At 36.2% G+C, this 14,662-nt stretch overlaps 1 protein-coding gene across 13 annotated transcripts in view; it reads right to left on the bottom strand.

Annotated features, from left to right (window-relative positions):
- MAGI2 (membrane associated guanylate kinase, WW and PDZ domain containing 2) overlaps positions 1–14,662 on the bottom strand; it is a 1,476,658-nt gene that overhangs the window by 355,653 nt on the left and 1,106,343 nt on the right. For all 13 annotated transcript variants that reach the window (XM_030825454.1, XM_030825458.1, XM_030825457.1 and 10 more), the window contains one exon: positions 9,861–9,918. In XM_030825454.1, coding sequence (XP_030681314.1) covers positions 9,861–9,918 — 58 coding nt within the window. The remainder of the gene's footprint in view (positions 1–9,860; positions 9,919–14,662) is intronic.

Here is a 14,662-nt window from a genome sequence, read left to right as displayed (position 1 = left end):
ATAAAGTGGCAGTGAGTTAAAAGAAATCTTAGCAATCACCTAATCCAAACCATTCATTTAACAAATAAGAGCTAGAGAGGTTAAATGTAATTTTGCACTAACCCATAAATTCAAAATTGTGGATGGAAAAAACATAAGCTATTATTAACATTATGATTTATGAAATACAAAAGGAATTTTGAAGAACATTCCCTGCATATTGATAAAGAGATGAATTATAGTTCTCATGTGGGGATGAGGTAGTGATACATTTTACCCAGTTAGGGTAAACCATCTTCTGTTTTATTATTCAATTATAGGATGCCCAAAGAATAATATCAGTCTGCTTTGGTTTGACTTCCTCAGTTTGACTAAGTACCTTCATACCTCTGACACTGTTGGCATCCCTTTAGGCCGAATGTGATCCCAATTATGTATCTATTAAAGATCTAGAAGACGCAAATGCCAGCCAACTACTTTAATTCCAGAAAGAATTATTTTCCAACACCAAAGGAAAAATAGTGGCAGTGTTGTTTTAATATGCCAGTCACCAACAGGATAGGATCTTGAGGAAATGTTAGGGTAATTTTGACTCAGCCATTTTCACTTTATGTGCTAACTTTAGAACTTAATCTCAGTCTAAGATATGATTCCAAAGTATATAATGATACAGATTGTCAGCATGAGACAATCTGCAGTTCATGCACAAGAAGCAGAACATGTTTAATCTCGAGAGAGGAAAACTAATAAGCTATATGAGCTAACTGTTTCACAAATAATAGAATAATCATCATCTACCTGTCATAGAACACTGCCTTGGTGAGTGGCAAACAGGATTGTCCAATGAAAGATGCTAGCAGTGTTTTCTGGGTTGCCTAGCAATGAGCTACCTGGGACAGGGGTCTCCTCTTCCAGCAGGAGGGACAGCACTTCTCACGCAGCTCACATCCAGCTCCAAAGGTTGTCTGCAACTCTCTTAATCAACAATTCCCCAAGTTCAGACTGTCTTCCCTGCCTTCACAAGGCCATTCTCAAGTTCTCATGGTCCTATAAAAATGGTGGAGTAGAAGGAAGGAGCATGGTCCTTCTTTGGCAGCAGAGAACATGGTGTCTCCAGCTGTGAGCATTCCTGCCCTCTCTTCCTGGGATGTCAAGGGGTCAGGGTCTGTGAACTGCACACTGTTACCTTCTGCCAGGAAGTTTCCCTGCTTCTGTACTACCCTGTGTGCTATTGTGCTGTTTGTCTATGCTTAGCCTCTCCAGAAGTGCCTAAACAAGGGCCTGATTTGTTAGATTCATAAAAAGTGCTTGGGCCAGGTGTGGTGGCTCACTCCTGTAATCCTAGGACTTTGGGAGGCCGAGGCAGGTGGATCACGAGGTCAGGAGTTCAAGACCAGCCTGGCCAAGATGGTGAAACCCCGTTTCTACTAAAAATACAAAAATTAGCCGGGCGTGGTGGCAGGTGCCTGTAATCCCAGCTACTTGGGAGGCTGAGGCAGAGAACTGCTTGAACCCGGGAGGTGGAGGTTGCAGTGAGCCAAGATCGTGCCACTGCACTCCAGCCTGGGTGACAGAGTGAGACTCTGTCTCAAAAAAAAAAAAAAAAAAAAGCTTGAAGACAAACACAACCCTCCTTTCCCCAACAAAATGTGTTTATGTTGCAGTTATCTTTATTTACAAATATATTCTCAAAGAAATGTTGGTGTGAGAGGAATAGTTCCTTTGCTTTTTATTATTGGCTTTAGGACAAAGAAAATAATGTTTTAGAGTTATAAAAATTGTTTGTAAAAAATAACATTTATATACATAACTGACGTCTAGGTGAATAATTCATTGTTATTTGTAAAAGTCCATCTGCAATTAAACCAATTTAAACTTCTGGGTGCCTAAAACATTCTCTATGTGGAACCAGAAGATTTGTTAAGTAAGGTTGTTGATAAGATGTAAAAGTCGCTAATAAAAGTGTATTTAATTACAGAGTCAAGTTTTCATCCCTTCAGTTGGAAAGACATTTAAGGGTGGGGGAGTATGACTAGGATAGAGAGCAAATGTTGATCCTGTTAGAATGAGCCAGCAATGGTGAAGTGTCTCACAGCAGGAAAAACGACCTCTAACTGCAGGAACAGGGAGATGAAGCACCTCCAGATCTTGCCTGGATGGTAGTGGTGAGAAGAGAGACTGGACAGGAGACTTCTTTTTATGTGAAAGGATTGTGGTATAAAAACATTTGAGGGGGCTAGGTTCGGTGGCTCATGTCTGTAATCCCAGCACTTTGGGAGGCTGAGGTGGGTGGATCACTTGAGGTCAGGAGTTTGAGACCAGCCTGGCCAACATGGTGAAACCCCACCTCTACTAAAAATACAAAAATTAGCCGAGTGTGGTAGCGCACACCTGTAATCCCAGCTACTCGGGAGGCTGAGGCATGAGAATCGCTTGAACCTGGGAGGCGGAGGTTGCAGTAAGCCGAGATTGCACCACTGCACTCCAGCCTGGGAGACAGAGCAAGACTCTGTCTCAATAAAAAAGTAATAAGTAAGTTTGAGGGACTCTGTCATGAAAAGTAAAATGGTAGTTGAAAAGAAGTATTAGGAAAGTAAATCAAGAGCCAGCTGAAGTTTTTATGAGTGAGTAGTACAGAGGGTGGGGGAGGTAAGTGGGAATTATCAACTATGAACTATCAGAAAAGTTAACGTAGTATGAAGAGCATGTGTGTAGAGCTAGGAGACCCCCTAACTTACTGCTGGGAATCTTAGGGACTCATGTCTCATGAGGCCTGATGACTGGTTTTATCCAGGTTAGGAGAAATGATGCCCCAAATTATGAAATCAGCCTGAGTCAGCTAGAAGGACGTAAAATGTTAAACCAGTCATAAGTTAAGGTCAAATAACGTTAATTAATTAAAAAAACTAGCTCTAGTTCAGTTAGAGGTAGGACACTTAATATTTGTTTTGATATCTTTGTTCCTTTTGTTCAACTATAAAGTGGAGTTTACTGATTTATGCTTGTTGAATAGAGGAAAATATGTTGTAAAGTATAAAAATTGAGCAAACATTAACATAAAAATATAGCTACTCTACTGAGAGGCTGTTTTTTTGTTCTAAATGGCATCAGCATCACTTTGACCTTATCAGTCATATTCCCTTAGAAAACTCAGTTAACTCCTTAGAGATTTGATCTTCTCCTTTGTACATGTTGTGACTGTCATCTGGGATGATGGATGTAAAAGCACATTAAAATAAAAGTTAAAATAAAAGTAGAAGTTAAAATAATGTCTTACACGTTAGTATTTCTACTATTATCATAACAAATTCCCAGCTATATGAGATGATACATATTCTAGATAATTATGACAATATAACCTCCTTATGAATGACTGAAGGCTCAACCCCTTTGGAAGCCACTTTCTGCAGCTATGGAATTGCTAACAATTCTGAAGAGGCCGGGCGCGGTGGCTCACGCCTGTAATCCCAGCAGTTTGGGAGGCCGAGGTGGGCAGATCACGAGGTCAGGAGATCGAGACCATCCTGGCTAACACGGTGAAACCCCATCTCTACTAAAAATACAAACAATTAGCCGGGCGTGGTGGTGGGCGCCTGTAGTCCCAGCTACTCGGGAGGCTGAGTCAGGAGAACGGCGCGAACCCGGGAGGCGGAGCTTGCGGTGAGCTGAGATCGTGCCACTGCACTCCAGCCTGGGCGACAAACCGAGACTCCGTCTCGAAAATAATAATAATAATAATAATAATAATAATTCTGAAGAAACATTGTTTTTATTCATTGTGGCATACTCAAGCCATGGGATAATATGTTTCTTTCCAAATCAAAGTTTTTCTTAGAATTGTTCACTTTTTGAAGTCTACTGTAATCATGAAAGTATTGAAAAAGCAAGTAATGCCAAAAGGAGAAGCTTTCTACATATTATTGGTATATACAAGATTAAAACTTACTAACATTTATTGAACACTTACTGAATATACCCTATGTTAAGTGCTAAATACCAACTCTGGAATAAGACTGCTTAGGTTCAAATTCTGGCTCTATTACATAGTACTTATAAAAATATCTATAGCTCAGTTTCCTTACCTATAAAATAGGGATAATAATACAGATTTTCTAGAGTTTGTGGGAAGATGAAATCAGCTAGTACATGTAAATCACTTAGAATAACACTTGGCATGTACTAAGTGCACAATAAGCGTTCCTCCCCTCCCCTCCCCTTCCTAATTTCTTTCTCATCTTTTCCTCCTCCTCCTTCTTCTCTATAATCTGCCTACCCAAGATCTCACAGCTGGGGAGCTACAGGGCTAGCACACTGTGCAACTCTGCAGCCCATACTTTTGGCCACTAAGTGATACTAATTGATGTGTCCAAATGCTGTTTATAAGATTTAGAGCTTTCCTTAGTGAGATTTTAAAAGGGTATTCTTTTTTTTTTATTTTTTATTTTTTTTATTATACTTTAGGTTTTAGGGTACATGTGCACAATGTGCAGGTTTGTTACATATGTATCCATGTGCCATGTTGATTTCCTGCACCCATTAACTCGTCATTTAGCATTAGGTATATCTCCTAATGCTGTCCCTCCCCCCTCCCACCACCCCAAAAGTCCCCGGAATGTGATGTTCCCCTTCCTGTGTCCATGAGTTCTCATTGTTCAATTCCCACCTATGAGTGAGAACATGCGGTGTTTGGTTTTTTGTCCTTGCGATAGTTTACTGAGAATGATGTTTTCCAGTTTCATCCATGTCCCTACAAAGGACACGAACTCATCATTTTTTATGGCTGCATAGTATTCCATGGTGTATATGTGCCACATTTTCTTAATCCAGTCTATCGTTGTTGGACATTTGGGTTGGTTCCAACTCTTTGCTATTGTGAATAGTGCCGCAATAAACATATGTGTGCATGTGTCTTTATAGCAGCATGATTTATAGTCCTTTGGGTATATACCCAGTAATGGTATTCTTTTATGTTTATTTCTAATTGGAAATGTTTCATATGTTTACTGACTTTTTATAAGCTTTAAAGTTAGGGACTTTTTTTCCTAGAAAATTTAGAAAGCTACTCAAAGGCATGAAGCATTATTAAGATAAGATACTGAGTTCAAGTTCTCTCTAACCACTTCCCAACTTGCTACATCATGATGGATACTCGCCACTAACCATGAAAGGAGTGCAATTTTCCATTTACATTAAATGTTACATTGAAGATATTATGCAGTATTTTTCATACTTTCTGGAATTGCATACAAATAATGTTTTATAGTAGCAGATGTGTGACATCACATGAAAAACTTGTAAAACCTTTACATGAAAATCACATCTGCCAGTCTCCACTATCATTTTAACTACAGTTATATGGTTTGCTTCTCTGTCTCTGCCAGAGAAGGCAGCTTTGCATGAAAGCTGTCCCAGCAAATAGTGTCTTCTGGACCAGCAGCTAGTTAAGCAAATTGTGTGACTGCCATTAAAACCAAAATGTACCCAGCAGACATAATTTCACTAAAGAGGAGAGAGAAACACATTTGTACAAAAGTCACAGCTGTTCAACTCTCCATTTTGCACATTGTTATTAAAAAATTTTCCTATCTTTATGAACAATGACAGTTACATTCCTAGTTAGCAATTTTAGGACTTCTTAATATGTAGAGCTAAGTGCTGCACCATCACGGATTTGGTGTCTGTCAGGAAAAATTGGGCTAAGTTCTTTCTGCTGCTACATAGAGTCAGAACTTGGTCTGTTTGCACAGATAGCAGATAAAATTTAAAAAGATGTTGAGTAGGGCCCATTGTTCTCTAAAATAGCCGTGTGTTGCCTCTGCTAATCCAAATGAGGGCCAACATTTCTATGTTAAGGTCCAAACAATAAGGATTCCCTTTCTTTCACATCTTGCTCTTGGTGGCCATGTTGTCCAGGGCTACTCTGAAGTGGTGGGTAACAGAGCTGGTGGCTCAGAATGCCTGGGTCAGCAGCCTGTCTCATGAGGCTCTGCATGCAGCATGACCTCGCATTGTTGGGCATCCTGCTGTAGAACAGTACTACACTACAGGGAGGCCAGGGAGGAGACGTTCTTGAGGAATCCCTCATTCTTCTCCAGGGATGGGTCCCAAAGGCTTGTTCAGAACATTATGGGTTATAAATGCTAAATTTACAGCAGGCATTTTGGGTAAGAGTTTGGAGTCTGGGCTCTGCAGTCAAACTGCCTGGGTCCAAATTTCAGCCCCTCATCTCAATAATGTGTGGTTCTGGGTAAGTTACTTAACTTCTTTAGCCAGGGTTTCCCCATCTGTAAACTTAAGACAATTTAGCTCATTATCACTATAGAGAGAATTAAGAATGTGGTAGAAACTGTTAAGCACTGAGCCCAGTTAATGGGACATACTAAGCACTCAATAAAGGTTAACAATTTCCATGACGTGATGATTTTTATGGTTCTTGAATATATTAAACCTACAATCTTAGAAATGAATTTGCAGGGGACAGAACAGTGGCATAGTAGGGTAAAGTCAGTTATAGTGGTCAAAGCCTGCTCAATCCATGTTTCTCATTTTCTAGCTGTGTAAATTCTCTTCTGCTATTGATTGCTGCAATTCCTATTTGCTTGTCTGTGGCTGAGAGGAAAATGTGTGTTTATGCAACTGTGCTAGAGACATTATATTGATTTCAAACTGATGACACAGAGCCCAACCTGCAACTTCTGTTCCCAGTTGTTGGTCTATCTGAAGAGAGGTGCTAACTGCCAAATTGGACCTCTTGTGTCCATGCACGTAAGCTTTTTTTGCTACTGGGTTGGAAGGTGGAATCTTTTTCATATCTTGTAAAGAGTACCTCCAATTGTATGAATGGATGTATAATTAAACATAAAAATGATAGCTGCACAGAGAATCCATTGCTCATTATCATCAATAGCATTAGTAAATCAACATTTTCTTGACAATATATTAACAAAAAAGATATTGCTTTGTTATATTAACTAAATATTAATATTACCAATTAAAAATATAATTCCTTAAGATATTAATGCTATCACTATAATTATGAATGGCATCTTAACCTAGACAGTTTTTATTTTATATTTATAATACATATACTGAAAATGTTGAGATAGCAACTTAGACTAGACATTTACTAATCTTTTATGGTAAGAAATTAGTTGACTTTCTTCTTCCAACAAAAACACTGTACATACTGAAAGTGATGAATAACCTCTATGTTTACATATGTATTCTTATAGTTTCCATAAACAAGGCTACTATTCAGAACCAATATATACCTTGTGAAAATAATAGTGCAATAGAGATGAGATACAGAATTAAAACAAACCATGTAAATGAGTGTATTCCAATTAAAATATTTGACAAGTTTTTTTGGGATGATGGAAGATATCTCCCATTTCAAGTAATATATACATCATATACAATAACAGCTATTTTAATTATGTTTATGAAGTTTTTCAAGAGGATGTTTCCAATAAATATTGGGATAATATTCTACTTAACATTGTCTTTAAGTCTGAATTATCTGTTTATTTGTCTCAGTTTTCTGTGTGGCCTGCTACACCCACACACCTAATTACTGACACTGGTCAACTCTGTAAAATCATGTAATGGGGACAAGACCATGACAAATAATAGAACTGAATGTAACGGGAAGGAAATTAAACTATTTTGACCCACTGTGACCAGTATATACAACCTCCCAATCATTTAAAATCTAAAACTATTAAATATGTCAGCCTGATCTAATTATAGAACACATGACTGACTAAATTCTATATAATTCTCTGACTATGGCTGTGTTACATGGAAAATGAAGTGGAGAAATGTACACAGAAGTATAATGTAGGCAAAACAGACACAAAAAACATTTGAAGTATAAAGATAAGAAAAATTTTTGTTTAGGGTTACAGCCAGTGTCCAATTTCATAATTAATTCTAAAGGATCTACCAGCAGCAGATCTTCACTTGCAGAACACACATCTCAATGATCAAGAAGGGAAGAAGCATAGCTTTCTGACATAGCGGTGTCTTGCCTCTCTGTTAGATGATTAGGACAGAGAAGAAAGGTTTTAGTTAAATCCTTTCCTGCACTGGAAGTTAGCTTGAAAGGAGTTGAAGATATGAAAAAACAATCTGAAGAATTAAAATAGGGCAGGGGCCAGCAAACTATGACCTGCAGGCAAAATTTGACCAGCTGCCTGTTTTTGTAAATAAAGTTTTATTGGAATGTAGCTGATGTTGCTGATGATTGCTTTCAAGCTGCAACAGCAGAGCTAAGGAGTTATAACGGAGGCCATATTGTCTTCTACCCCAAATATTTGCTATCTGGGTTTTTATGGATTTTGCCAACATATGGACTAAGGAATGGTTCTTTTTCAATGATTCTGTGAGGAAATATACTAAAGATAAGATCTGATATGCCTCACATTCAGTTCTCTTTCCTTACGTGGAATTTCCTTGAATATCTGATGTAGTAGGCTTAGACACAGTACAGTTTGATTCAGTGAATTAAGACAAGCTAGCATGTATTTGAAACATTTAGTGTTATATTTATTTAGGGACTGTAACTATGTTATTTAAAACATATAGGTACTTTAATTCATCAGCAATCTAGTGGGACACAGAGGCCTTATAACTATTTATAAATGATGTCCCTTTATTTTTGCAGTTAGAGATACCTCTATGTATTTATCTTACTTTTTTGTATCTGTTCAGTGTCCATGTGACACCATACATTAGATACTAGGCTAGAAGATTGCATGTGGAAAATGAGCTGAATTCACCTTGACTGTGAATCTGGAAATGACTGTGGAGCCAAAATTGGGTCTTTCCCAAACGAAAATGATAGGTGAAAGTAGTTAAGACAAGTGCTCCTGAGGGAGATACTCAAGGGCAGAGAGCACACAGATTTTACTTATCTGTACATTTCCAGTGCCAAGAAGGGCATGACACCTAATAAAAGCTCAGTAACCGTTTTTGAATATTGTTACAAAAACAATTTAGCACTAAAGCCAACCTGTAACTCTTGACCATCTGTAATTATTAAACAGAATGTGGTTGGAAAAAACAAAGTAGGATCTTGATGAACAAGATCTTTTGTTTTTCAACCTCTGGATTTCTTGGGTAGTGTTTCCCATAAGGAATATGTAGGCTTTATTATTCACCCAAATAACTTTAGGAACATTATACAATAGATAAGAATGAAAAACAATCGTCTATTTGAAGAGAGAGTTCTAGAAAAATAAATCACATATTTAACTTTTGAAAATTATGAATATTACTTGATTTTCCAGGAAAAATATGTGTATATAATTTAACCCTGAATAGTTTATTTGTTCTGAATAAAAGGATGCATGGGGGTATAATTCATACCATTACAAATTATTGCAATGTAACCTCCAATAGGTAACATAAAAGTCCAGTGTACTGAAAGAATACTGTTGATTTGGAATGAGGTCCCAAAAAAGAAAAAAAATCTAAATTTTTATTTTTCAACTAAAAAATATGACTGATTCATTCAATTGACTTCGAAATCTGTTTTAATAGAACATCTCGTTTGCACAGCCAGTCAGCTCCCAACATTTTGATTGCAAAATGAAAGGCGTTTACTTTGATATCTTTAATTATCACTCATTTAGAGGACAGTGTGAAACACACTTTTTCAATTGGTGTTTTAGAATCGTTGAGTCAAAGGAAAGGAATGACAAATTAGCCAGCTGGAGAGGAAAGAAACAGCTAGCTAATGCTGCTAGTCTTGGTGGATACTTCAAAGTAAGATGAAAGGGAAATGAAGGGGCTGTAAGCCACACATGCTCAATAAATAAAATACTAACATAATTTCACAACATATTAATAACAAGTTAATATCACACTTAGAGACTTACTCAACATAATAAGTGCCATAAATGGGATCATCGATTTTTTCCCAGCCATATGGAAGCTCTGAAAAATAAAGAGTTATTTCTTTCAGTAAATAAAGAACAGATACCACAATTTCTAATAAAAAGTAATATAATTTAATTGTTCATGGATTGCAGAAATGGTCAACCAAAGTGGCACAAAGCATTCAGAGTCAGCAACAAATTTCAGAACATATTATAGAAACTATAAGAGGCACTGACTTGAAAATTGGCAGTTAAAACACAGAGCTCTCTTCTCTGCAGATACACTGCTGGGTCTAGCCATTCGTCTCATGCCAAATAGTAGGATGGCATATCATCATGTTATCACCATTTAGTGCAATATAGAAGGCAAATCGATTTCCTGAAAGTGCATATGGTTCTCTTATTTATTTGTATTGCTAAAGGAGCATTTCAGGACAAAGACCACATTTTCAAAATATATTTCTGAGGATAGCAAATTGTTTCTGATGACTGAAACAAAGACATTATAAATTCTCAATTGATATCCCACTATTTGAGATGGTAGGCTTGCTGTTACTCCACATGGGTCAGAATTTGAATGCTGCCAATACACTCTTTGGGCATATTTTAAGAATAAGGTCTAAAATTGTGAACATGCTTTCCTTGATAATATAGTTCATATTTTCAATTCTCCATAGCTAATTTTAATTCACACATATACACATTAAAAAAAATCAACAATACTATAAATCCTATCACAGGCAAAAACATGCTGTCCGAAAACTAGGCTTTGCTTCATAATATTGTTTTCCAAATACACCAAGGTTTTATAATTATTAACGCCTACAAATATGAAGAATACTGTATTTTTCTTGATAGATATGAATTTTTACGTATATAGAAATTGAAACCTAAGATATATTGACAAGTCTAAATATATTTCAGTGAAGTTTAAAAGTTTTATTATAGCAATAATACATATCACTGTAGACAAAGCACAGTTATCAAAAGAAAACTGGAATTACCTGAAATCCTGCCACCCAGAAATAACCACTGTTAATATTTTGGTGAATATCCTTCAAATAATTTTCTATGCATATGTGTGCAAATACTTTTAAAAGAAATTACCACATACAGTGCATATTACTTTTATAGCCTTATATTTCTACTTAACAGAATATCAAGGATGTCATTCAATGTGAATGTGTGTAATTGCACAATATCATTTTTAAGGTGGCAACAGTAGTCGGCAGCATGGCTAGAAGCTGTGTAATTCATCATTTTTCTATTATTGAATATTTGGGACTTTCCAGTTTTTACCTGTCATGTGTCATCTGTATTGGACCTACTAAAATGTAAATCTTTTATCATTTTTCTATAATATAGTATTGAAAAATTTCTAGATGTGAAATTTTGGATCAAAGGGCATGCATGCTTTTATTGTTTCTGACATATATTACCAGATTTCTACCTTCCCAACTCACAAAAAAGTACTAATTTATAATCTCACTGAGAGTGTATGAGTGATTTTGTTTCTCTGTACCATCAAATTAAATACAGATCCACAATTCCTCACCCAAAACTTTTAGGAACATACATGTTTTAGAATTTAGAATTTTTGCAATTTTAGAAAGTTAACACAGTGCAAATGCTTTCTCTTTCATAACACTCTAAGTAGAGTTGGGGAAAGCAGTTTATAATCGAACATATGAGTATTTCTGCAGCCAAAGATATGATTCATACTAAGAAGGATAATTTAAACTTACAACACCAAATTTTAGAGTACCTTAAGAAATCTTTCCTTCAGAGGGATAATAAGAGTAAACCTTTAACTGAGTATTATTTGTTGTTTGAGTACTGATGGATTTTCTAGGTACATTGTATCATGCCAGCAACTCAGGACTCAAAAACCCTGTACTCTGGTTCCAGTAAGCTTACCCAATTTAAATATCAATTCAGAAACTCTGTTTAACAAGGCATAAACACCACTTAATTTAGATTAAGGAGAATAACTATCCAGATGGTTTTCACCAAATCCCCCAAGCTATTGGCAAATTCATCTAGTAAAAAGGAATTCATTTGACAAGTATCTATTGAGTGCCTTTTATAAACAGCTCATCCAGAACCCTTTTTTATAAGCAGCTCATCCAGAAGTAAAAGAATATACAGAGGACAGCAATTAATATTATGGATATTTATTATTAATTTATTAATATGGTTCGATACATGGATATGTATTTATAACAGGTTTAACATCATCTTATGAATGCAACAATATATAAAACAATCATGTTCAATAAACATAAAGAGTAAAAGCCTAATGTAGCTAACTTATGAATACAGCCCTACTTCTTAATGCCAATGCCATATGAAAGCATTTCATGGTCAAAGTTTGTATAATTATCTTTTAAAAGTAAATCATTCTTTCATTTTAATCTGAGTAAATTACTAGTTCTAAGCAATGTATCCCAGAAGGGCAGAGTTCATTGATTCTTTTCTTTGTCAGATTTACAGTGCCAAACTTCCTGGGTACAATTTATTATATATACTTTCCCACTTGTCATCATGCAGTCCTCATCAGAATTTAGGGAGAATCTGCTTTATTTTTTATAAGATACCAATATGTTTTGTCTGTTCGCTTGGTTGTTTCATATTTCCAAAGTAAACTATTATTCTCTGCTGAAACACAATTATATGTCATACACATTTGTGTTTTAAGAATTCTTAGAGGTCCTAGACTCACAATTTGAGGCAAAATTATACACTAGTTCTAACTTTCTGTTAGAAAGAGCATCATTTGTTTCATTTTAAATATGTTCAAGGAATTGATGGAAGAACCTTACAAGAAACCAATAACAGATACATGCATTGCTTCATTTGTAGCAGAATAGATGTAAAAATATACAACTAATGTTTAAAAAGGTACTTGTATGTATGTGTGTATATGAATGTGTACCTGTGTGTATGTGTTGGCACATGTGTGTCTGTGTCTATTCTTTTAATGAGAGTTTGCTTCAAAAACAAAGATTTAAGCTAGTATGCTAATGAAAAAACACAATTTTCACAAGTTTTTCTTCACTTGTAAAAGGACAAGTCATAAAATAAACTTTTTAACATTATACACTGAAGGGTACACATCTAGATGATGAAAAATGAAAAAGTTAAGAATTATCTTTCACTGTGAAAATTAAGCTATTTGGACTTGGATTAGTTTAAAAAAACAAAACAACTGCTGCTTCTTTAAGCTAACAGATGAGAAAAAGAATTTCCAACATTGCACTATTTGTCCAATCAGGCAAGCATGTAGCTTGGAGCTTTTGGGTCCTAGGTTACTTAGAATACTGTATTCAACAATACCTGACAAATCTGTGGATGATTAAGGTCACACTGATGGAGAATAACATACACGATGCAACAGGAAAAAATAAACACTTGAGATCAGCAAGGTTCATGCTGCATTAAGAACTGTTTTAATTGAGATTTTCTTCAGGCCATGGAACCATGGAGCAAATTCAGTGATTAAATATTCCCACCCTGAAAAAGTCTAGATTAATTTGTAGTCAATCATATCAGCTTGTAAAACTGGAATAACAACAAAAGATTAAACATGCACCTAGCTTTGCCTGGATTCTGGCATAGTCAGCATGCTATATTTTAAAAATTTAATTGTGCTTCCCAAATATTATTTCATTTATTTACGTAATTTTTAGTCAGCTACACTTTCATTACAGAAAACAGAGACCCTTTTATGCTAGCTCGGTAAGAAGATACCCACATTTGGATATTGTGCACTGAGAAGGGCACAGCTTTACCTCTGTAGTATACTTGTCAAAAATAAATCACATTATGTGTGTGTATTTTTTTTAACAGTCAGGGTTCCATTGTGTTGTCCAAGCTGAACTCAAACTTCTGGGCTCAAGCAATCCTCTCCCCTCAGCCTTCTGAGTAGCTAGAACCACAGTGCACACCACTGTGCCTGGCCAGGAATGCCATTTTGATCATGAGAAACATATGACAAACTCAAGTGGAAGGACATTCAATAAAATAACTGACAAGTGCGCTTAGAAAGGGTCGAGGTCATGAAAGAGAAAAGCTGACTGGGATATTATCACAGAGTGAAGGAGAATGGGGAGACGTGATGACTAAATGCGTTGTGGGATAATGAATTGGATCTTGAACCAGAAGAAGGACATTAGTGGAGCAACTGGCAAAATTCACATGAGATTTGTAGATTAGTTAATAGTTTATATGGATGTTAATTTCCTGGGTTCAATGTACTTATGAAAGATGTAAATGTTAGGGGCAGCTAAGTGGGAGTTACGTGGAGCCACTTTGTACTATTTTTGTAATTTTTTTAGAAGTCTAAAATAGCTTCAAAATGAAAACACGGAAAAATCTAGGTCACTTACTCTTACTACTGATTAGAGGGCTCCTACTCACACTTTATTTTAAAAACCTTTTCTTTCCAACATTTACTTTAGTTTCAGTGGGGTACACGTGCAGGTGTCTTATCTGGGTATATTTCAAGATGCTGAGGTTTGGGGTATGAATGATCCTATCACCCAGGTACTGAGCATAGTAGTACACAACAGGTTTTCAACTGTTTTCCCCCTACTTCCCTTCACCTTCTAGTAGTCCCAAGTGTCTATTGTTGCCATCTTTATGTTCATGAGTATCCGAAACACTTATAAGTGAGAACATGCAATATTTGAATTTCTCTTCCTGCATTAATTTGCTTAGGATAATGGCCTCCAGCTGCATCCATATTGCTGCAAAGGACATGATTTTGTTATTTTGTGTGGCTGCATAGTATTCCATGGTGC

Source organism: Nomascus leucogenys, chromosome 13 (assembly GCF_006542625.1).
Source record: "Nomascus leucogenys isolate Asia chromosome 13, Asia_NLE_v1, whole genome shotgun sequence".
Taxonomy (NCBI): domain Eukaryota; kingdom Metazoa; phylum Chordata; class Mammalia; order Primates; family Hylobatidae; genus Nomascus; species Nomascus leucogenys.
Note: the sequence above shows the minus strand (reverse complement) of the source record. Positions and strands in the feature narration are given on the sequence as shown.